This window comes from Triturus cristatus, chromosome 12 (assembly GCF_964204655.1).
Source record: "Triturus cristatus chromosome 12, aTriCri1.1, whole genome shotgun sequence".
In the NCBI taxonomy this organism is placed as follows: Eukaryota; Metazoa; Chordata; class Amphibia; order Caudata; family Salamandridae; genus Triturus; species Triturus cristatus.
Genome location: NC_140595.1, coordinates 798,101,708 through 798,126,298, shown reverse-complemented (window position 1 = coordinate 798,126,298; position 24,591 = coordinate 798,101,708). Strand labels below are relative to the sequence as shown.

The window sequence follows — 24,591 nt, the reverse complement described above, 5'->3', positions numbered from 1 at the left end:
GGGCAAGGTCGTGTAATCACCCCTTGCTTAGATATAGTATACCTATATCTACCCTTAATATAGACACGTGTATCTATCAGCCACTCCTATGGCAGGCCTTAACAATCCTGGAGGCAGAGTGCTTGGTAACATGTGAGATGGTGCTCTAGCATGAGCTGAGCCTGTCTGCAGCTTTCGGAACCATGTCCTTATAGCTGTTCTATGATATAGCCTACCATATACTCTTAAAGTACCTTATAATCTTAAACGGTTATGGTAACTATGGTTTGGCTTTATCAAAACATGTCTTGTAAGGTGTCATTTCTGGTGATGAGGATATTATTCCCCCCTTCTAGAGGGAGAGACATGTTAAAATCCTACTTTGCTGTTTAACTCTGACCAAAGCCTCAGCATCACAAAATGGATGCTGCTGCCACAGACACGAGTCTGACCTCCTGCAGCTGGGAGCCCTCCCAGCCAGGGAGGCCTGGACAATAGGTTTCCTGCTTGGGGAGGTGCTAGCACCTTCCCAGACAGATTTTAGTGTATTGGGGCAGGGAGGGCTGAAAGGAATGAGACATGCCTGGGGCACACAAGGTGCTCCATGCATAGTCCAGTTCAAACTGGTGCTGGGGCACTCCAGCCCCAGCTCTGGCACGAAACTGGACAAAGGAAAGGGGGTGTAGCCACTCCCCTTCCTGGTCCCACCCATAGGAGGGACCTTGCAGGTAGCCCAGCCCACTAGCCCAGTATATTAGTAGGTAGCTGAGCCCTGCAGAGATTAGATTAACCTGAATCTGCAACTCGTACAGAAACTCTGGACCTACGACATTCGACCTCAGGAAGAAGACTGAAGAAATCTCCCTTGTGGCCAAGGAGTGACCACCCTGGGCAACCAGGCACCATCCAGCGACCGCTGCTTGCTTTGCGACTGATTCTACGAGGGACGACTGCAGAGACTGACCAACGCCGAGACTTCCAGACACCTCTGACCCAGATCCAAATCTCCAGCGAAGTGGAGACCCGTGGAGGCGACGAGGGGCGTGGGACCGGCGACTTGGGAAAAGTGGCTAGTAACTGACTAGCGCGACTTCTGAGGCTTCCTCGAGGCTGTGCTTGGGGAATTGAGACGCTCCCATACCGAGCACCATCTGCAAAGAAGACCAGCTCCCCACACTTCACGTGTTCTGCGTGGGGCCCTTCTGCACCTGAGAAGCTCGACGTGTTGTCCGGTTGCTGGCCCGTTGTCTAGTGACCTGCGACGACGAACCTCTGTTTTTAACTTGCTGGTCCGGCTCCTCCAGACTGGCACCCGCTCCTCTGTAAAAGAGAAGCACCCCAGACCTTCCTTGTCTGCACCAGAAGCAAGTCCTCCATCCTGCGTGGGTTCCGCTTGCCAAGGCTTGTTGGGTCCTGACTCGACTTCGACGCCGCCGGTAGCAAGAGCCTTCGTGGGACAGCTCACCTCCTGGTCCTGGTCGTCCTCGACGCCTCCTGGTACCCGTGGCTGCTGCGACAAGCTTCACCTCTTCACCTGCCTCTTCACGACATCGCCTGGTTCCTTCCCGGCTCCTGGCTGGTGGCCTAGACTCTGTCTCTTCTGCTTGCAGGTTCCTTCCTTCTTGATCTCATCCTTGGGATCCACCGGACACTCTTCACTGACCGCCTGTCAGCAACTTTCCTTCAGGCATCCATAGGAGTCAACGACGAAACCCGACGCAAGTTCACACCTATGCACCCGCAGCCTGTGGGCTCGGTAACTTGAGCATTGCGGTGCTCACAAGGGTATTGACTATCCAAGGGTCTAGTTTCCGAGTCTCGACTTCCTAGCTATACCAGAAGTGTCCTAAAACTGTTAATTTCTAACAACTTCCATTTCTATCGACTTTTACGCATTACGCACTCTGCACCTGAATCCCGTGGGCCTCCCACTTCCTAACCTTTGGTAGTATAGTGTAGCCCCAGCGATTCCCTAGGCCTATCCTGTGTTCGTGACAGTGGTACTTATACCACTTACTTAGTATATGGTTTGCGTGGCCCCTAGGGCCTAACTGTATTACTTACCTGTGTGACTTAATGTATGCTTAAATAAGACTGTGTTGTACTTACCTCTAATCTCATAAAGAGTGCTGAGGGTTTGCTTAGAATAAATACACTTTATTTTATATATATATATCTGTTGTGGTGTCCTTTCATTTGGTATTCAAGGGATTATATATGGTATCACAGCTGGCTTCACATGCCATTCAGAGTTTAGCCTAAGACTGCTCTTGTCCATGCTACCACTAGGATAGCTGGTCTATAAGGTTGACTTTACAACCAATCACCATAGGGGTTGTTTGGACTGATACAAGGTGTACACTAGAATTAGTGACATCATATATCAGGCCAACTTCTCACACAACACACATGGGCATCCTCACTGTTATTACTACGCTCCATCTTTCCCTGCTGGCGAAAAACAATCTGAGGATGGAGCCGAAGCCCATGCGCAATACGATCCAAAGGAGGAGTCGCATACCTCGTGACTTCCAAAGACTTCCCAAGAGGAAAAACAACTGCAAACATCCGGGCCCAACACCAGATGGCGATCTATGCACAGTGTGTAGATCTGCAGCTCTACACGCCAAGAACAGATGCATACTCGTAAGTAAGATTTGCCATATTTACCAAAAATCAGCAGAGTAACGAAAACGAAAATACTCACCTGCCATTGGGTGAGCTCCCAGTGCTGGATCTTGGTACCCATATTCACAACCGTATTTAGCAGTATCCCAATTTTCTTCCATACGAAATCATTGTCTGTTTTTCTGTGAAATTTCTTATAAGTGTCAATTTTTGCAAACTTTAAATATTCTTTAAAAATCGTACAAATTATGAAAACGTAATTACTTACCCGTTTTGATAAAGGTTCCAGTACTGAGTCTAGGCACCTAGTACTGGATTACAAAAGTAACGAGAACATACTATACCTGCAACTTGAATTTTCTTCCATAGGAAATCATTGACTGTTTTCTATGAAATTTCTTCTAAGTGTCAACTTTTAAAATAGCAAAATATTACTTAAAAATCCTAGTAGTAACTAAGTCGACTTTTATAACTTGTTTCTAAATACTGTCCCATGACTGAATCTAGGATCCAGTCCTGGAATCCCAAAAGTAATCCTGAAAGTAATCTATTGCAAATAGCTAGATACTTCCATTGAACTCAATGCATTATTGTGTTTAAAACTGTGTTGCCTATTGCAACAACTTGTAACTTTCTACAAAAGCCAATTGCATATTGCAAAAGTATTTATATAAAGCATCTCATTCTGAGAAAGTATATTTTAATTCCTATTGGTTCTAAAATAAAAACAGACATATATTTTTTTTTTTATAAACCATTGGCCTAGAGTTCAGTTATTGAGTGTGTGAAATCATTTTGCTGACTGAATGTGTACAGCAAATGATTTACACTGTCCTCTGATACTTCCTTCCTGCTCGACCAAGCTACCACTTTAGAGAGTAAGGTTAGGTCTAACTTTAGCCTCTGGCAAACCTCTGGGGACTGTGGACTCTGTACACCCTGTACTTACTTGGGAACTCTATATACAAAGCCACTTTCTCACAGTTGGGGACCAAGTGTTGGGGACCAAGTTAGCACCAAAGGGGCACCCTCAGTGGCACTAGGGCGGCCGGGTGCAGGGTGCTGTTTTGAGGTTAAGCGCCCTGTTGATTTCAATGGAGATTCTCCGGGACAAAGAAACACTGCAGGCTCGGGGACGAGGATCTTCCAGGAGTGACCACCACTTCGAGGGGTAAGTTGGGATGTTGAGGGGTGGTTAGCCACCGCTGGCTTGAGCACACAAGGCTGTGGGGCGTCTGGTGCAGGGGTGCCTTGGGACGTCAGATTTTCTTACACGCTCTGGTCGCGGTAGGGGGGGTCCTATGGATTGAGGCTGCAGGCGTCGTCTGGAAGCTTGAGGCAGGTCAGGGGTCGCCGGATCTCAGGTCAGGAACACCGAGTGGACCTCCTTGTGCTGTTTGTCCACTCTAGCTCAGGCCGGATTCAGCGGGTGCAGTGTGCGCGTGATTGGCTGCTTCTGGCTGGCACCAGAAGCTGCAGTTCAAACACATCTGGTGTTCATGGGAGAAACCGCTTGGAAACTAAAGGCAGGCAGGTCCTCTGGGGGTTTTGAGGTTGCTGGCTGCTGGACACACCAGGATTTAGCAGGAGCAGGTTCGCTGGGAGACAGGCCTGTCGTCCTCTTGTTAGTTCTGCACGGCTTCTCGTCCTCCTTTTCTTGTGGTTGCTGGATCTGAGGAAGGAAGGTTCAGGGTACCCCTAAATACTAAATTTAGGAGCTTTACACATAGGTAAAGGGCAGGGACCAACGGTTCCCTTCGCTGGGGTGGGTACACCCCCTATTCTGCCACACTCCAGTGGGTGAGGGGCAGGAGCCTGTCTCTGGTTTGGCTGGGTCCCCCCCCATCCTCAAGATGGCGGGGTTTCGAGGTTGTGCTTCACCTCCCCCACCTTAGGGGTCGAGTTGGCAGAGGTGGGCACACCTCTCTTTCTCACTTGTTTTTCCTGCCGGTTCTCCTGCCCAAAGTGGGGGGTAGAACCAGTGGGGACCAGTTGCTGAAAGCAGCAAATGGTCTGGAGAGGCTCAGAAAGGTGGCATGCCTTTGAAGCTTCTCCTTCGTGAACCCTGCCCATTCTGGGGGAGTAGGCTTGGCACCTCGTCCCATGTGCATTGTTTCAGGCACCCGAGAGCAGCAAGCTCTCGACCCTGGGGTCTAGAAAGATGTCTGGTGGTGGCAGCCTGCGCAGCCAGTCAGGTCACTGGTAGTTGGTCGTGTTTCAGGGGGCATCTCTAAGATGCCCTCTGTGGTGCATTTTACACTAAATCCCACGCTGGCATCAGTGTGGGTTTAATGTGCTGAAAAGGTTGATACCAAACTTCCCAGTCTTCAGTGTAGCCATTATGGTGCTGTGGTGTTCGTAATGACAACCTCCCAGCACCATATACTCTTAATGGCAGCACTGCACTTACAGGGCCCAGGAATGGACCTGGGTACTGTAGGGGTACAGGGCTCAAGCACCTGTACCCTCACCACTGGCATAGGGCACCCAGCTAGAGGGGTGACTGTATGCCAGGGCAGTGGTTTGTGGGCATGGCACACAGATGTGTGCGCCATGTCGACTCTTTGTTTTGTTCTGCACCAAGACACTCAGCCTGCAAAGGCAGTGTGTGTCAGGGTATAGGGCCTCTAAGGGTGTCACAATAAGTGCTGCAGCCTTTAGGGGCCTTATCTCGTCAGAGTGCCCTGGGTACGAATGGTACCATTTACCAGGGGCTGACATGTGGCCAGAGATGCCAATTGGGTTTAGGCTTCAATGCAGTTTTAGGTAAGGAACACAGGCCCTGGGTACCTGATTGGCAGGAGTCCAGGGCACACTCAAAGTAAATCAGAAATTCAGCAAAAGTGGGGGCATACCATGCGAGAAAGGGGGCACTTTCTCACAGGGTACAGGGCTCATGCACCTGTACCCTCACCACAGGTATAGTGCACCCAGCTAGAGGGGTGACTGATCTATGCCAGGGCAGTCGGTTGTAGTCATGGCACACAGATGTGCCATGTCGACTCTTCACTTAGTTCTGCACCAAAACGCGCAGCCTGCAAAGGCAGTGTGTGAGTGTAAGGGTACAGGACCTTTAAGGGTGGCACAATGAGTTCTGCAGCCCTTGGAGGTCTTCCCTGGTCATAGTGCCCTGGGTACGTGTGGTACCATTTACCAGGGGCTGACCTGTGGCCAGAGATTCCAATTGGGTTAGTTTTAGGGAAAGAACACAGGCCCTGGGAACCTGATTCTCAAGGACCTAGGGCACATCAAATGAAAGTGCATCAGTAGGCTGGCAAAAGGTGGGGGGGCTTACTGCAACAGAAACCCACTGTTCGAGGCATATGAGCTGCAGATCACACACTTAGGATAAGATCGCCATCTGGTGTTGGGCTCGGATGATTGCAGGTTGTTGTTGTCTTCGGAAGAAGCCTTTTGGTCACGAGATAGGTGACTCCTCCTCTGGACAACAGTGCGCATGGGCATCCACTCCATCTTCAGATTGTTTTTTTCCGCCATTGGGTTCGGATGAACTTTTCCACTCCGGCTGAAACATCTGAAAATCCAGCTTTCGAAGCGAAAAATCTCTACAACTCTACGTCGAAATTTAATCTGACCGGTTCCGGACTCGTCTCATGGAAAGGACACCTTTTTAAAAAATGCCCCCAATGTGGAGCAAAGTTCCCCCACAGTGACCACCACGAGGCCTGCAACCTGTGCCTCTCGCCGGAACATAACGAATCCAGCTCTCCAGCCTGCGCCGCATTCCGATCCAAGAAAACCATCCGGGACCAAAGAGCTCGACGCCATATCATGGCCAGTCCAGCTCCAGAACCAGAGGACATTTTTGCCCAGGATGTCCCGGAAGAAGATTCCGAAGACCTCCAAATCGTATCCGAAGCGAACGATTCCGATGACCTCATCACTCCGGGGCAACGAGTGAGTACCAGTGCCCCTACCCCCCCCCCCCCCCCCCCCCCAAAAGGCATTGGTCAAGACTCCACCAGCTGGCCCCAGTCGCGACCGAAAATAGTCTTCAGTAGCCCCGCCCCCAGGCTCGGCTCCGAAGAAATATAAGCCTACAGGTGGCTCGGGCTCGAGCAAACCACATGTTATAGTGCCCACAATACCTTCGTCACCGAAGACTCAACACCTCTCGGCACCGAAGCAGGCTCCGAAACCATCGAGACCAATATCTCCACCAGCACCGAAACGTTCTTCGGCACCGAAATCCCTGACGGCACCGAAAACTTCTTCGGGACCGAAACCATCATCGGTACCGAAACAACTATCAAGTCCAAAAAGACTCTACCGATCATCCAAAACATAGATCGGAACCGAAAAAATCGGCACCAAAGCCTCTTTCGGACAATGAACTTTTTCGCCCTGATCCCACGCAAAAAAGGATTTATATCAATCCGAAAACTGGACATGTCACAGCTGTGCCATACAAGAAAAGGAAGCTGGACACACCTTCTCCAGCTCCCATAAAGAAGGACTTTGCCACCTTACCCATTCGTCCTTCCTCTCCTATATCACCTCTCACCCCACCCCCCCCTTCCCCCACCTCCTTCTCCTCTACTATCTCCTTCACATACACCACCTCCACAGGATGATGATGATGACTTCGGGGGAGGGGGTGATCCGGATGACCTTAACGATCCTAATGATCCTTTCACACTCCCGGATACGGCACCCTTAGATGACTGGGCTTACCCTTTACCTGATATTCCTGATCCCTCTACATACCCCTCTAAACCCTCCCCTCCAGATGACCACCTAGGGTTTGGGCAGCTGATAAACAGGGCGGCACTTTTCCATGGCGTCACCATGCACTCAGATACACCCGAAGAAGACTTTCTTCTAGACACATTCGAACAGTCTCAAAAATCAGTTCAAATCTTGCCCATGATTAAGGGAGTCATAAAACACGCCACAGAGGTCTTTAAAGACCCTGTCAGAGCTAGGGTTCTTAACCCCCGAATTGAAAAAAAAATATAGACCCGCCCCACAAGATCCTGCTTGCATTAAAGCACAGCTCCCTCTAGACTCTTTAGTAGTTTCAAACGCAAGAAAGCGGGCTAACTCCCAAACAGGAGACACACCGCCCCCAGACAAAGAGTCCAAGCTATTAGAGGCCTCGGGCAAAAGAGTTGCAGCACAAGCTGCTAACCATTGGCGTATTGCCAACACACACGCCCTATTAGCCCGATATGATAGGGCTCATTATGATCAGTTAGAAGATCTTTTACAACACCTACCAGATCAGTACAAATCCCAGGCCAATGACCTCATCCAAGAGGGGAAACTCGTATCGAACGCATCAATCAAATGTGCACTAGACGCCGCGGACACTGCTTCGAGGGCGGTCAACACAAGCATACTACTTAGACGCCATGCATGGCTACGTATTTCAGGCTTTAAGCCGAAGTACAAACAACAATACTTGGTCAACCATTCAACCAAGAGCAACTATTTGGGCCCGCAGTAGATTTCGACGCTCCTTCTATAGGGGAGCCTCCAAAAATGTTGGGACAGACACCTCTTCCACTTTCAAAACCTCCGCTCAAACATCCCCTAACAGAGGATATTTTAGAGGAGGATATAGGGGAAACAACACCAAGGGCCGAGGTCGGGGCAATACCAACACCCGCACCTCTCCAGCCACTAAACAGTGACTTGCCTCCACTCCCCCCAGACCATTCCACTCCGGTCGGGGGAAGACTCCCAACAGTTCCTACCTGTCTGGAATTCCATTACAACAGACAAGTGGGTAAGACAAATTATCCAGTCTGGTTACTGTCTCGAACTCACAAACACCCCCCCACACATACCACCCAAGCACCGTCCAATGTCACCACACCATCTTACACTCCTCAAACAGGAAATTCGGTCCTTGCTTCAAAAACACGCAATAGAACCAGTTCCACTCCAACATCAGGGTACAGGAGTATATTCTCTATACTTCCTAATCCCCAAAAAGGACGAGACCTTAAGACCCATACTCTACCTCAGACTAGTAAACCAGTACATACACTCAGATCACTTCCATATGATCACTCTCCAACAAGTCCTCCCACTACTTCAACAAGACGACTTCCTGGCCACATTGGACCTCAAGGACGCATACTTTCACATCCCCATGCATCCTGCTCACAGGAAGTACCTAAGGTTTGTGGTAGACGGACAGCACAATCAGTTTACAGTCCTCCCATTCGGAGTAACAACTGCTTCCAGGGTATTCACCAAATGCTTAGCAGTAGTGGCAGCGCACCTCAGGAGACAACAAATCCATGTCTTCCCGTACCTCGACGATTGGCTCATAAAAGCCAATACTTTCGACAAATGCGTTCTCCACACTCACCGCACTATTCAAACCTTACACAACTTGGGATTTACCATCAACTATCCCAAATCTCAACTGCAACCCTCCCACATACATCAATATCTGGGAGCCACCATAAATACTTCCAAGGCCATAGCTTATCCCAGCACAGCCAGGATTGCCAACATACAAAACCTCATCTTAAAATTTCAAACTCAACACTCTCTTCCAGCAAGAGTGTTTATGCAACTGTTAGGCATGATGGCGTCATGCATTTCCGTTGTGCCTCACGCACGACTTCAAATGCGTCCCTTGCAAGAATGTCTAGCACAACAGTGGAACCAGGCTCACGGACAACTTTCCGATCTGGTGTTGGTGGACAGCCGCTCACTTCGCTCACTGAAGTGGTGGAACACCATCAACCTGTCCAAAGGGCGACCGTTCTTAGAGCCTCTTCCACAAGTAGTGCTGACAACCGACGCATCTCTCACAGGGTGGGGAGCCCATCTCCTTCAACACACCACTCAGGGCAAATGGACCACTCAACAAAAACTGCTCCATATCAATCACCTAGAACTTCTAGCGGTGTTCCTAGCACTGAAATCTTTTCAAGTACATCTAAGGAACAAAACTGTCCTCATCCGCACAGACAACATGACGACCATGTATTACATACAAAAACAGGGGGGACACATTCTCTCCAACTGTCCCAACTCGCACAGAACATCTGGAGATGGGCAATTCCCCAAAACATCTACCTGCTAGCGGAACACCTTCCAGGGGTTCACAACCAGATTGCTGGTCTCCTAAGTCGACAGACACACCAAATCCACGAATGGGAATTACACCCCAAAGTCCTACTCCCATTCTTCCAAAAATGGGGCCAACCAGACATAGACCTGTTCGCCACACACGAAAACGCAAAATGCCCAACCTTTGCCGCCAGGTTTCCACAGTCGAAGGGCAATGCAATATGAATGAACTGGTCAGGCAGATTTGCGTACGCTTTTCTGCCTCTCCCACTCATTCCATTTGTGGTACGCAAACTCAAACAACAGTCTCTAAAACTGATTCTAGTAGCTCCCACTTGGGCACGACAACCCTGGTTCACGACACTTCTGGAACTATCGCTAGTTCCACATCAAAAACTGCGACTTTCCCCAGCCTTATTAACCCAGAACCATGGAGAAATCAGACACCCAGATCCACAGCAACTGAACTTGGCGATCTGGCTCCTGAAGTCTTAGAGTTCGGTTACCTCAATATCCCACCAGACTGTATGAATATCATAAAAGAAGCTAGAAGACCTACTACTAGGGCATGTTATGCTGCAAAATGGATGGAAAAGACTTGCCATTTACTGCACTAACAATAATATACGTCCACTGGATGCTTCCATCCAAAACATTATTTGCTATACACTTGCAAAGATGCAATTTAGCGTATTCCTCCATACGTCTACACCTGGCAGCGTTCGCAGCCTACTTACAATATCAACAACACTTGTCACTATTTAAGGTACCAGCCATCAAAGCCTTCATGGAAGGTCTCAAAAGAATTATTCCTCCCAGATTACCACCTTCTCCAGTGTGGAATCTAAATATTGTTCTAACAAGGCTCATGGGCCCTCCATTTGAACCTATGCACAAATGCGAACTGCAATTCCTTACATGGAAAGTGGCTTTCCTTATCGCAATCACATCCCTGCGAAGGGTAAGTGAGATACAGGCCTTAATTATTGAAGAGCCATTCCTACAAATACATCGTAGCAAAGTGGTTCTTAGGACAAACCCAAAATTCCTATCAAAAGTAATTCCCCCTTTCCATCTTAACCAATCAGTCGAGCTGCCAGTCTTCTTCCTTAATTCAGACTCAGTAGCTGAGAGAGCCCTTCATACCTTAGATGTTAAAAGAGCCTTGCTTTATTACATCGACAGAACCAAACCCTTTCGCAAAACCAAACAACTGTTTGTTACTTTCTCTCCACCACATAAAGGCAACCCCATTTCAAAATCAGGTATAGCCAGGTGGATAGTTAAATGCATCCAAATATGTTACCAAAAAGCTAAACGCACTCTTACAGTTCCCCCTAGAGCGCACTCCACACGTAAAATAGGGGCTTCCATGGCATTCTTAGGGAATATTCCTTTAGAAGATATTTGCAAAGCAGCCACATGGTCTACCACACACACCTTCACTAAGTATTACTTTGTTGATGTGCAATCCAAACAACAAGCTTCCGTAGGCCAAGCTGTCCTAAAAACTATTCCAAAACTGCTGCAACAGATACAGGTGACCACCGCTAGGGGAGACACTGCTATATAGTCTATCCTAAGTGTGTGATCTGCAGCTCATATGCCTCGAACGGAATATGCTACTTACCAGTATGCATCTGTTCTTGGCATGTAGAGCTGCAGAGCCACACACGCCCACCCACCTCCCCGGGACCTGTATCTGTTCCAGCATTGTCTTAATTAGACATTACACATGGACATCCTTTCTCTTTATTCTTATACACCATCATTTCCCATCATGGCGAAAAACAATCTGAGAATGGAGTGGATGCCCATGCGCACTGTTGTCCAGAGGAGGAGTGACCTATGTCGTGACCAAAAGGCTTCTTCCGAAGACAAAAACCTGCAATCATCCGAGCCCAACACCAGATGGCGATCTTATCCTAAGTGTGTGGCTCTGCAGCTCTACATGCCAAGAACAGATGCATACTGGTAAGTAGCATATTCCTTCCTACACTGGGGACCTGGCTAGCAGGAAACCAGTGCATTTCAGTCAAAAGTGCATCAAATGCCAGTAAAAAGTGGGGGTGACCCTGTCAAAAAGGGGTACTTGCATACAGTTTTAAACATATAGAATAAAATGCTTGCAAAAGATTAAGAATGTACTTACATGAATTAACAATTGGTGTAAATAGTGTAGTATATATTGTAATGGTCTGGTTAGTAGACAATCTATCGAAATGTACCATTAAAAACAATTCGGGTGTATTGAATCTTTCATAACCTTAATCTTTTAATATTGGTTAATCATTGCATCAGTAATGGAGCTTTTAAAATAAAGGATTTGAATTGTTTGATATTTAAGAGCAAAATAAAGGGCAAATTGCTGATCTTGTCACGTAGGACTTTGTTTCAGTTTTGCCCTCACAAAAGTCCTCTGAGTGCTCATTTGTTTATATATCATACATATATATGTAGAGTAAGATGTTATTAAAGTGTCATGGGAACTTGTGTATTTTCAAATTGTATTTGACTTGCATATTTCCAAGTATTTGATATCTGCCTTCACAATTTACTTGCACTTACTGTGGGAAAGGTCGTTACCTGATTGTTAAAGGTTCCAACCAAAAACCAGTAGGTTAAGTTTGGTTCCTGTTCACTTGATAGATTTGTGGTGTTGGGATACCAAAGTGGTTGCTATACACAGTTGCTCTCCCTCGTCTGTGCCCTTACTCCTTTACCCTTTTAACATGCATGGTGTTGTTTCCCTAATGTTTGCTTTTGCTTCTTGGTTTTTGTATTTTCCATCTTTCTTTATTACTATCCTCCATTCAATCTTGTCACTTCAGTCTGTAAGTGCGTTTGTCTAACTGCTGAGTCTGTCTTACCTTCCTTACGCTTGCTCTTCTATTTTTTTTTTTTGTCTTCATCCTGCCCTTTCTTACTCAATGTTTCTATCTCATTTCAATGTCAACCCCGTCCCTCCCTTCCCCACCTAATTGCCATTGTCTAGCAGGCTGCAGTCCGCGCAGTGTGCTCTACAAGTGAAGGCAGCTACAGGTGACCTGACACCACAGCAGCAGCAGCAACTTGCAGTGTTCCTGCAGCAGCTACAGGCACTCAAACCCAGGTACACCCCTTGGACTGCATCCTGACACATTTCCCCAGGGTCGTCATTGGTTGGCTTTTATGTCTCAGATTTAACTCCTCTTTCCCAATCTCCCTCCCTAAAATTCCAATTGTGTTCCTGTGCCATATTAGTTTGTCTGAGAAGCTGAAGCCTACATTCCCACTTAGCCAGTTTTGAGACTTGAGTAAATGAAAATACATGCACATCTCCGTTTTTACTACTAGAAATGGCTTTATTGCTCTGATCGAAAGGGAACGCGGTACTTGGAAGAAACTAAGCTGAGGGGTAGAGTACAAGTTTATTTGCCTGTCATTCATAAAAAACTGCTTTTAATTCTTCTCTACAACTTGTGCTTTCTCACTGAGGAGTTTTTATTTTTTAATTCAGTGTACTAGTGTCCCAGCCCTCTTCATATGCCCAGCTATAGGACAGTTCTGTTGCAGTCACACATTACTTTTAGAAAGTAGTTCTTTTTTATATTATAAAAGTGTCAAGGGAACTTGTGAATGAAGAACTTGGTTATTTTGAATTTAAGTAAGATACCACAATGGAGAAGTTAGATCACAAGTGAGTATCTGTTCCTAATCTTGCTGCCTGCTCTCCTTTCTATCCAGTCCGATAACATCCACAGTAGTCGCAGTCATGCCTCGAAATTGCTGTTCCCAAGTATGTTAATGTTTGAGTGCTCTAGTGACAATTGTTCTTTTCTGTCCAGACAGTCCTATCTTTTGTTTAGATGGCCATTCCATCAAATTTGTTTTTAGCCTTTGCACAGAATACAACTATCCAATTATTTTTTAAATTAAAATCTACGTAGGATTATTTTACATCTCAAAAGTACATTGAGTCAACACACATTCAATTCTTGATCAATATGAAAAAAGAGCTTTAAGAAGTACTCGGCCGCAGGTGCATGATGGATCACGAATAGCGTCTTCACTCTGAGGTGGCGCAAGGTCTCTTTCAACAGTGGGGAGAGCCTTGGTTAGATCTATTCGCCACCGAAGAGAACTCAATGTCAGCAATTCTGCGCGTTGGAATTTTCAATGTGCCACTCACTGAGCGACACTTTTCGTCGCGAGTGGAGTTTTGGTCCATTGTACGCCTTTCTGCCCATATCACTTCTGTCCAGTGTGCTGAAGAAGATCAGGCACGACCGGGCCCAAGTCATTCTTGTGGCGCCGGACTGGGCTCGAAGAGTTTGGTATCCCGAGCTACTCAGTAGGAGCGTGGATCCCCTGAATCGCCTGCCTCTTTGGGAGGATCTTCTGTCGCAGCAACAGGGGACGGCCCTGCGCCTGAACCTGTCCAGTCTCCACCTCCTTGTGTGGAGATTAATAAGTGGCAGTTGATTCCTTTCGACTTGCCTCCTGAAGTTTGTGATGTCATTCTGGCAGCCAGACGTCCCTCCACTAAGTTGGTATGTCAGCAGGTGGAACAGATTTGTGGCATAGTGCACAGCAAAGTTTCTGCCCCTCTTTCAGAAGGTGTTTTGTTACTTCTTTCTTTGACCCAGCAGGGCTCTGCTCTGGGCACTATCAAGGGCTACCTTTCTGCTATTTCAGCCTTCCTCAGGCTCCCTGAGCAGCCCTCTCTTTTCAAGTCCCCTGTCAATATATTTCTCAAAGGCATTACTCACCTTTTCCCTCCTATTCCTTTTGTGATGCCACATCTTGAAAACCATCACTTTGCCCACCTTCTTTCCGCCTTCGCATCCTTCCAGAGATGGAGAGGCTCCACTGTCTGGACCCAACACGCGTGCTCTCGTTTTACTTGAACCGCACACAACAGTTGTTGGCTACGTTTACGCCAAGAAAAGTCGGGCCGTACACAAGCGAACTATCTCCAGGTGGGTCGTCTTGTGTATTAAAGCCTGTTAACTAAGAAGGAGCCTCCGTTGGGGCTGCGTGCCCATTCCACCAGGGTGACAGCTGCCACTACGGCATTGGGACGTGGTGCCCCCTTATAAAACATCTGTCAGGCAGCTATATGGGCCTCGCTGCACACTTCTACTAAGCAATATTTCCTGGACAGCCAAGTCCGGAGAGACCGCTTCTTTGTCCTTTCTGTTCTCCGGGGCTTCCTGGTATGATCTTGGTTTGCAGACCCACCACCGGGGTTGGTATTGCTGGGGTATCTATTCTAAGGTAAGAGATCTATCACTACGTGTTTCTTTCAGATGAACAAGTTACTTACCTTCGGTAACGATATATCTGTAAGAAACATTAGTTGGTGATAGATTTCTTACTGCCCCACCCATCCTCCCCGTTCTGCGAACTGATTTCTAGGCTTAAGGTCATCCCCTTTCAGGGCCCTAGTTTCAAGGCACCAGTGGTCAGTATCTTGCATGGCTCTGCGTTCCTGGCACGGAAAGTCGCGTACAGAACTGATGTCAGCGCGCGAGGACGGCGTCTAAGTAGCTGCCGCGTCGTCATCTCGGCGACCTCGACTGACGCGGACCCGCACAACTCTACCTTCCAACACGCAGGGGTACTGCTGAAAAACTTTCCGGATCCAGTCTGACGCCTGGGTGTAATTCTAAGGTAAGGAATCTATTACTAACCAATGTTTCTTACAGATATATTGTTACCGGAGGTAAGTAACTTGTTCGACAGAGATAAACCACTTGGACCATGGCTCATACGAAGAAAAGTCACTCTGCTATTAGGAAAACAAAGCACATATGGAAATTGATTGACTTCTAGCTGCAGATTCCTTACCTTTTGAGTTTCCACAGGCAACACACTGGATCCAGAAGATTTTCGGTAAGCAGTACCCCTGCACACCGGGAGGTGGTGGGAATTGGCTCCGCGTCCATCGTGGTCAATGCCAGAAGTGATATTGCGCTACCTATATTGGCACCTCCCAGGCACACTAATTTCTGTTCTATTCGTAGCATGCGTTAGACGTAGATTCATATGCTTAGCATACTCCTGCCCTCTGGTGTTTGGCTTGGATGATTACAAGTTGTTTTTCTTAAAAGAAGTTATTCTAGTCACGATTTATAGTGACTCCTCCTATAGTCTATATTGTGCATTTTCCTCGTCTCCTTTGTCGAATTGTTTTTTCCGCCGTTTGGTGTGGACACCGATCTCGCAGCTCTGGATCAAAGCTAGAGTTCTGCCACGAGGCCTTTCGAGCACCCCGTTTTCTTTTCCACCCGTGACAAGTAATTCTACAATCACTACACCAACTTATGTTCCTTATTTTTCCAATCCGCAACCTGGGCCCAGATCGACAACTGTAATAACTTGGACTCTAACTTCAACAGCGACTTATTCCATACACTCAATTTCGAGGGATAGAAAATGTCATTTAGTCTTTGTCCAAAGTGCCAGGCCAAATATTGCAGACAGGGCCAGCACTAGGTGTGTAACCTTTGCTAGTCCCCAGAGCACGACAAGATGTCGTGAGAGGCGTGTCTAGCTTTCAGCTCCAAGAAAACGGTACAGCAGTGATGAGAATGCCATTGGGGCCATTCCACCATGCACTCACAGTATGCTGACCACGCGCCTGTTAACCTCAAGGGCTTGTTCCCATACCCAGAACACGAAGCTAAGGGCGCCAAGGCACAAGTAGTGATCACAGAACCATATACTGCTGGGTATCAGTGGCGACAGCTCAGACTCCGACTCTGAACTCTCCACACAAGGGCACTTGAGTACGCAGACTAAAGCCTTCCATGCCCCAACAAAGTCAATACATCAAATGAAAGCAGCTCACAGAACCCCACTGCCCTTAGGCCATGGTGGTCTCCGAATATAGACTCAGGAGCAGACCCACGTCCCTCTGCCTGTTAAACAATCGTCAACTGTTGAAAAGTTTAAAGCCCTCTGTTTTTCGTCGGTGCCGGCACCGAAAAAAACTGAGTCCACACACCATAAAATGTTGGAGCTGAAACAGGCAAGCCGCCTTTGGTAGCAAACACTTAACAAAACCTTTACCTGTGACTAATGCCATTTTAAACCTTTACCTGTAACTAATGCCATTTTGGCAAAGAAAATAACATAGACTCCGAAAACCCATAAAGACTGTGTTGAAGCCTAAACAGCGGCCACCACAACCAAGTCTTGAAAAGCTTCAAGATAAATTAGATAAGGGACAAAAAAAACGGTATTTACTCAAACACTGAAAAAGTAGGGGCAAAGCAGACTCCAAAGATTTTACAGGCACTTCCAAAGAGGAAGAAATCCTTCCGAGAAGAGTTCATGGGATCAGATCAACCTAGACCTCACAAAAAGAAGAGAAAGGACAGAGGCACTAAACCTATTATTTTCCCTCAACCTTCTCCTTCACCTTCTTTCAAACCTATATCTTCTCCTCCACTTACACCTCCACTGTTGCAACCACTGGCACTTTCACCTATTCACCAAGTCATCAGAACACCTGACTTCTGAACAACTACACTCATTACCTGCACATTAATCACCAGGTGATTGTTGTGGGGGGGGGGGGGGGTGTAGTAGCATATTTCCTAGAACAAGGTCTAGATAATATAGAGGAGCCTTGGGAGGATTATGAGGCCGATCCAATAGATGAGACGGAGACAGATCTATATACAACAAGCCCTTCTCCCCCAAATTATGCCACATCTTACCACGAGGTCACAGTAGGGCAGCATGCTACCATAAGGTAGATCTACACACTCTGGAACAAAAGGAAGATGTCTTTAGTGAAGAAAATAAATGTAACTGAACAATACAATCGCTGCCAATGCTAAAGGGCATGCTCAAGAACACAACAGATTTTGAAACCGCTTGTAAAATCTAGAGTAATCACTCCAAGAGTGGAAAAGAAATATAAGGCGTGTCCATTGGGCCCCACATATATCAAGGGTCAGATGTCCCCATACTAATTAGTTGTACACATCGCTAGAAAGAGGGCACACTTGCAAGGTACTGGAGATGCCCCATCCAAAGATAAAGCAGAAACAACATGCGGAAGGGAAAGAAATCGCTGCACAAGCAACTAACCATGTATGCATCACTGTGGGATTGCTATCCCGTTATAATAGGGCACAGTGGGATGAAATGCAGGAACTGCTGCAACACCTGTAGAACAGTTTCGCAACAGAGTACCTCAATTATTGGAAGAAGGTAGGGTCATATCTAATGCCACTGTACATTGTGCTCTAGATTCTGCTGACAGAAGTGCCAGAGAAATAAACAGTATACGTATCAGACGCCACGCATCGCTTAGGGTATCAGGGTTTGAGCCAGAGGTCCAACAGCATCTTTTTTAATTTACCTTTTGATGGCCAAAATCTCTTTGGACCATATGTAGATGAGATGCTTGAAAAATTAAACATGGGCACCGTTCACCACAAGGATTCCTTTCGCAGGGGACAATACAGCAGTGCCACAATACCTGGTACATCCACTGATTCAGGTCCGCTGCAAAAAAGGTTCCTACCAGGCACACTGTTCTAGGCGATCCTACTTTAGACCTCACTACAAAAATAGAGGCAGAGGTTATGATTTCACCCCCAAACCTACCACACCTACCAAACAGTGACCAACTAACCCTTCCCTCTCACTATACAACAACAGTAGGGGGAAGAGTACAACACTACCTTCAAGAATGGAATCAGATTACCACCGATCAGTTGGTTCTCTACAATTAAACATGGTTATTGTCTAGAACTTACAAATACCCTAACCACAATATCACCAAGGACACAAAATGTCAGCATAACATCTAACACTTCTCCAAGAGGAGGTCCAAGCTTTCCTTCAAAAGGGTGCTATAGAAATCGTCCAAAGCAATATCAAGGACACTGAGTATACTCACTATTTCCAGATTCCCAAAAGACAAAACATGAATGCACCTTCTAGACCTCAGAACAGATATATCTGTTCAGAACACTTTCACATAGTCACACTACAAGATGTGATCTCATTGCTGCAACAAGGAGATGTTATTTCAGCACTAGATCTCAAATAAGCCTATTTCCATATACCCATACATCCAGCACACCGGCGCTATCGTTTTGAGGTCAGCGGACAGCACTACCAATTTAAGGTGTTACCATTTGGAATAACTACTGCTCCGATGGTACTCACTAAATGCCTACTAGTGGTAGACGCCCATCTCCTCTGTCTAGATGATTGGCTCATCAAACGTCCAAGCAAACAGTGTCTACAGGACACACAAGTAATCAACCTTCTTCACAAATTAGGGTTTACGCTCAGCATAACAAAATGTCACCTTCAGCCATTGCCAATACATCCATTCTTAGGCGCAACCTGGAGCTCGATCACAGGCAACGTCTACACTAGTCCAGCAAGAGTGCAAAAGATCCAGCTCGCATTACCTCTTTTTTACACACCAAGTCACTGTAAAAACAATCATGAGCTTCCTTGGGTTGATGGCATCATGCATAGCTATAGTTTCACATGCTCGTCTACATATGCGTTTACTTGAACACACTGCGGTTACAATGGTCTCAAGCAGAAGGGCATCTACAAGATCTAACGTTGGTAGGGGCAGCGACCTGTCCTTCTCTGTGATGGTGAAACGGCAACAGTCTGTTGCACGGTTGACCCTTCAAAACCCCAATTCTGCAAGCCACAGTGATGACAGATGCATCCTTTCAGGGTTGGGGAGCGCAAATGCAGGACTTCACAGTACACAGTTTATGGTCAACTTCACAGCAACACTCATCGCTATCATCTACACAACAAAGTAGTCCGGGTGAGTACAGACAACATGAGTGCAATGCATTATGTTCAAAAACAGAGGAGAAGCACATCACAGCTCTCCCTCCTAGCAGGGCGCATCTAGTATTGGGCCATTCATCATAAAATCCACCTCCTTTCAGAACGATTTGGCAGGTTCGAGGCATGTGGGCTGCTGAATTCATATCTGTGCATAGATCGCCGCCTAGTGTTGGGTCCGGATGATTGCACATTGTTGTCCCGGAAGAGTCTTCGAAGTATCCTGAGATGGGTGACTCCTCCCCTGGACCACAGTGCGCATGGGCATCCTCTCCATCCCCAGATAGTTTTTTTCCGCCATTGGGTTCGGATGCAACTATCTTAGCTCAACTTCGGAATACTTAGTTTTAGGCCAAAAGGCCTATAGTTTTCGTCGGTACAGTTACCGTTCGGTGTCGACTACTAGTTCTAGTGCTCCACACCCTCTTCAAAATTTCGGACCGAATTGGTCCAAACTTCGACGCTCGATCGACGATGGAATCGAGAACTCCGTTCAAGAGGTGTCCGTTGTGCCACGCCAAGTACCCTCACATCAACGTCCACCCGGTCTGTAACAAATGTCTCTCGCCGGATCACGACGAATCGAAATGCATGGCCTACGCGCGGTTCCGATCCAAGGAAACTCTACGGAACCGACGGGCAGCGAGGCTCGAGGCGCAGCAGGCAGCGCCCGCACCCACCAACATATTCAGCACCGAGGACGCCGAGAGCGTGGAAGAAATACTATCTAGCCCCGCTTCAGAGCATGGTTCCCGATCGAACGAAGATGACGAAGAGCTCTTTCGACGTGAAGAAGCCGTCGACGAGGTAGGGGACTTCGACGAAGCCTATGGGGCTGAAGAAGACAGCTCTCCCGAGGAGCTAGGCTTATCCGTCGAAACGGAGGCCGAAATTAGTCGTCAGGCTCCGGTCGGATCGCCTTCGGGCCTTACCCAAGACCTAATCCATGGTTCCTCGGCCCCGCCTTCCGGCCCGGCATCGGACACTATACAAGAGCCAATATTACCCAAGACGACCGGGTTGTTCAACCCTGCCACATCCATCGCTCCAGTCCCTTAAAAATCGAAAGCGAAACTGGTGGTGGTCGGATCAAAGGCGTCGAAACAGTCCACTGCCCCGGCGCCGACGCCGAAGAAAGTCGTCGGCTCCGAACAGAAAGACTTCGGCGCCGAGCTCACCGCAGCAGACGCGGTCGACGCACAAAAGAAGCGCGCCCTCGGGCACCACAAGGCGCCGACACCGAAGCCTGCAAACTCCGCAGTCAAAATGGCCGCCTCGGCTACGTCGACGCCTAAAGCACCGATGCTGAAGAAGTCCTCGACTACGTCGACTATCGATGCATCCCTTCAAACCAGTGACCCCCTTCTGACAAAAAAGTCGGGGTCTGCCTCCACGCCTACTGCCAAGATGCCCACCAAACCACCATCTCAGTTTGCTGTGCAACAGGTCTCTGCATCTCTACAACGTATCCGGGACCGAGCAGCCCTCCACGCTACCTCGGGTCCCCACACTACCTCACCCTGTAGAGCGCACTCGGAGCCCACCAACATTACCTTTGGGCTGCCGCCGACATCGGCACCGAAACTCTTTCAAATTCGGACACGTGTCCTCCACACACAGTCCACCACCTCTGGCCTAACAGAACAAGACTCTTCAGGGCCACAATTTATCGACGCCGACACTGGCAGGCTCATGTTCCACAAGCGCAAAATCACACCAGTCAGGGAAGAGGTGCCATACAAAATTCCCCTCAAACGCAAGCTACCGGCGGAGCAGGAACCAGTGCTACAAGAACACTTCCATCCCCTCCAGCTGGATCCGCAGTCCTTTTCTCCTACCCCTTCTGAATCGGACCCGATGCAGGAATATGGTGGGGATGATACCATCTACCCCGGGGACGCAGATCCAGATGAAACGCAAGATCCTGATCAGGCATGGGATGACCCATCGACCAAGGTGTCACGCCACATACTCAGGATGCGCAACTCTACAACATTAAAACGTCTCCTACAGAGGACACGGCCGCATTTAATGCCCTTATCGAACGGGCTGCTGCTCATCACGGGGTGGAGCTACATTCTGACGCCATTGAGGAGGACTTCCTGCTTGACACTTTCGCATCTTCAGAAAGGACTGTCAAGACTCTGCCCGTGCTTAAAGGGGTTCTCAAGCCTGCCAAAGACATTTTCAAGGACACCACAAGAGCCCGGGTGTTAAACCCCAGGATTGAAAAGAAATATAAGCCTGCACCTGGTGACCCTAAATACATTAGGGGTCAGTTGCCATTAGACTCTATGGTGGTTGCCAACGCTCGTAAAAGAGCCCACTCACAGACAACTGGTGATGCTCCTCCCCCAGACAAAGAGTCAAAGGTCCTTGAAACATCGGGCAAACGTGTTGCAGCGCAAGCAGCCAATATCCTGCGCATTGCCAATACACAGGCACTCCTGGCACGTTATGACAGGTCACATTATGACACGCTAGTCACTGCTCCAACACCTACCGGAGGAGTATAAAGAGTCAGCCGAACTCCTCATTAGAGAAGGACAACTCCTCACTAATGCGTCCATAAAATGCGCCCTAGACGCAGCTGACACAGCGGCCAGGGCAATAAACACAAGTGTCATGCTGCGACGCCATGCCTGGTTACGCATCTCAGGCTTCAAACCCGAGATCCAAATCAATATCCTCAACTTACCGGTTAACCCGGAATTTTTATTTGGCCCAGACGTTGACACTACCCTAGAGAAAATAAAAAAGGACACAGATACTGCCAAATCTATGGGGGCGCTACAAACCCAACAATTTCGTAGTGGCTCCTTTCGTCGCACTTGAAATAGGGGAACGTCAAGGGGTCAGGGGGTCACAACAACAGTATGCTAAAGGTGGCACACAAACCACCTACGACAAAAACAGGGGTGGATATCGTGGATCCAGCACCAAGGGCAGGGGACGTGGATATGGCAACACCAGGTCCTCCCCCAAAAAACAAACAGTGACGCCCTCTCCCTACCCCCCGACCACTTAACACCTGTCGGGGGACGACTCCAGCTGTTCCTGCCCGCATGGAAGAACATCACCATGGACAGGTGGGTCAGGGACATCATTCAACACGGGTACTGTCTAGAACTAACCTCCACTCCACCCAACATACCACCAAAGCACCGTCCTATGTCAGCCGAACACTTAGATTTACTCCAGCAAGAAGTGCTTGCTATGCTCGCAAAAGGTGCCATAGAAGTAGTGCCCATCGCCCAGCAGGGCACAGGGGTGTACTCTCTGTACTTCTTGATCCCAAAAAAGGACGGCTCGCTCAGACCTTTCCTAGACCTGCAACCCCTAAACCTATATATACTATCGGAGCATTTCCATATGCTCACCCTCCAACAGGTTCTCCCACTACTCAGTCAGGGGGATTTCCTAGCTACGCTAGACCTGAAGGATGCATACTTCCACATACCAATACACCCTTCACACAGAAAATACCTCCGATTCACCATTCAAGGGAATCACTATCAGTTCAAAGTTCTCCCCTTCGGAGTAACAACAGCACCCAGGGTCTTTACCAAGTGCCTGGCGACAGTGGCCGCGCATCTACGAAGGCAAAATATTCACGTCTTCCCTTATTTGGACGACTGGCTAGTTCAGGCCAAGTCAGCACAACAATGTGCCACCCACATGTCCCACACCATTCACTTTCTTCACAATCTGGGATTCTCACTAAATTACCCAAAATCAAGTCTCCAACCTGCGCACGTACAACAGTACTTAGGCGCCACAATCAACACTCTGGCTGCCACAGCTCAGCCAACTTTAGTGAGAATCAACAGCATACAACTGCTGATCTCAAAATTCAAACCTCAACACTCCCTTCCGGCGCGAGTGTTCATGCAGTTAATAGGCATGATGGCCTCCTGCATCTTCATAGTCCCACACGCGAGACTACATATGCGCCCGCTTCAGGAGTGCCTAGCACGTCAGTGGAATCAGTCTCAAGGACAGTTGAAAGACCTAGTGTTGGTGAGCGGTCGGGCATACAACTCTCTGCATTGGTGGAATCCACAAAACCTTTGCAAGGGCCGACCGTTCCAAGAGCCTGTTCCACAAATAATACTGACAGCGGACGCGTCTCTCCAGGCATGGGGAGCTCATGTACTCAACTACACAGTGCAGGGACTATGGACTACACAACAAAAGAAGATGCACATCAACCTTCTGGAACTGATGGCAATCTTCCTGGCAATGAAGCATTCTGTGCAACAAAGTCGTGTTGATCCGGACGGACAACATGACTGCCATGTACTACATACAGAAGCAGGGAGGAACACACTCTCCACAGTTGTCTCATCTGGCTCATAGCATGTGGAAGTGGGCCATTCAGAGGAACATATTCCTCATGGCGGAACACCTCCCAGGCAAAGACAACCAGATGGCGGATCTGCTCAGCAGACACAGCCACCAGATGCACGAGTGGGAGTTACACCCATCAGTACTCCAACCGTACTTCCAGCAGTGGGGTCATCCAGAGATAGACCTATTCGCCACAAGGGAAAACGCAAAATGCCAAAGCTTTGCCGCCAGGTTCCCACATCCACAGTCGCAGGGCAATGCGATATGGATGAACTGGTCCGGCAGATTTGCGTACGCTTTTCCCCCAGCGCCATTGATACCGCTAGTGGCACGCAAACTGCGACAGCACTCACTGACACTCATCCTGGTTGCTCCAACATGGGCACGCCAGCCATGGTACACCACCTTTCTGCAACTTTCCGTGGTGCCGCATCAAAGGCTGCGGATCAAACCCGCGCTTTTGACGCAGAAACCATGGAGAAATTCAACACCCAGATCCGCAACAGCTGAACCTGGCAATCTGGCTCCTGAAGTCTTAGAGTTTGGCTACCTAAACCTGCCACCTGACTGTATGGAGATCATTAAGGAAGCTAGGAGACCCACTACCAGAGCTTGCTATGCAGCCAAATGGAAAATGTTTGTCATCTATTGCAACACCAATCACATTAACCCGCTAGACGCATCTATTCAGAACATAATCTGCTATCTATTACACCTATACCGATGCAATCTGGCATACACCTCAATACG

At 48.1% G+C, this 24,591-nt stretch overlaps 1 protein-coding gene across 3 annotated transcripts in view; it reads left to right on the top strand.

The window, feature by feature from the left end:
- GIGYF1 (GRB10 interacting GYF protein 1) overlaps window positions 1–24,591 on the top strand; it is a 1,351,771-nt gene that overhangs the window by 820,186 nt on the left and 506,994 nt on the right. Inside the window, exon 18 of one of the 3 annotated variants that reach the window (XM_085637592.1) lies at window positions 12,662–12,775. The exons of 1 other annotated variant lie outside the window; for it this stretch is intronic. In XM_085637592.1, coding sequence (XP_085493718.1) covers window positions 12,662–12,775 — 114 coding nt within the window. Of the gene's footprint in view, window positions 1–12,658; window positions 12,776–24,591 lie in introns of all 3 variants that reach the window. One more of the 3 variants, XM_085637591.1, reaches the window with a different exon arrangement.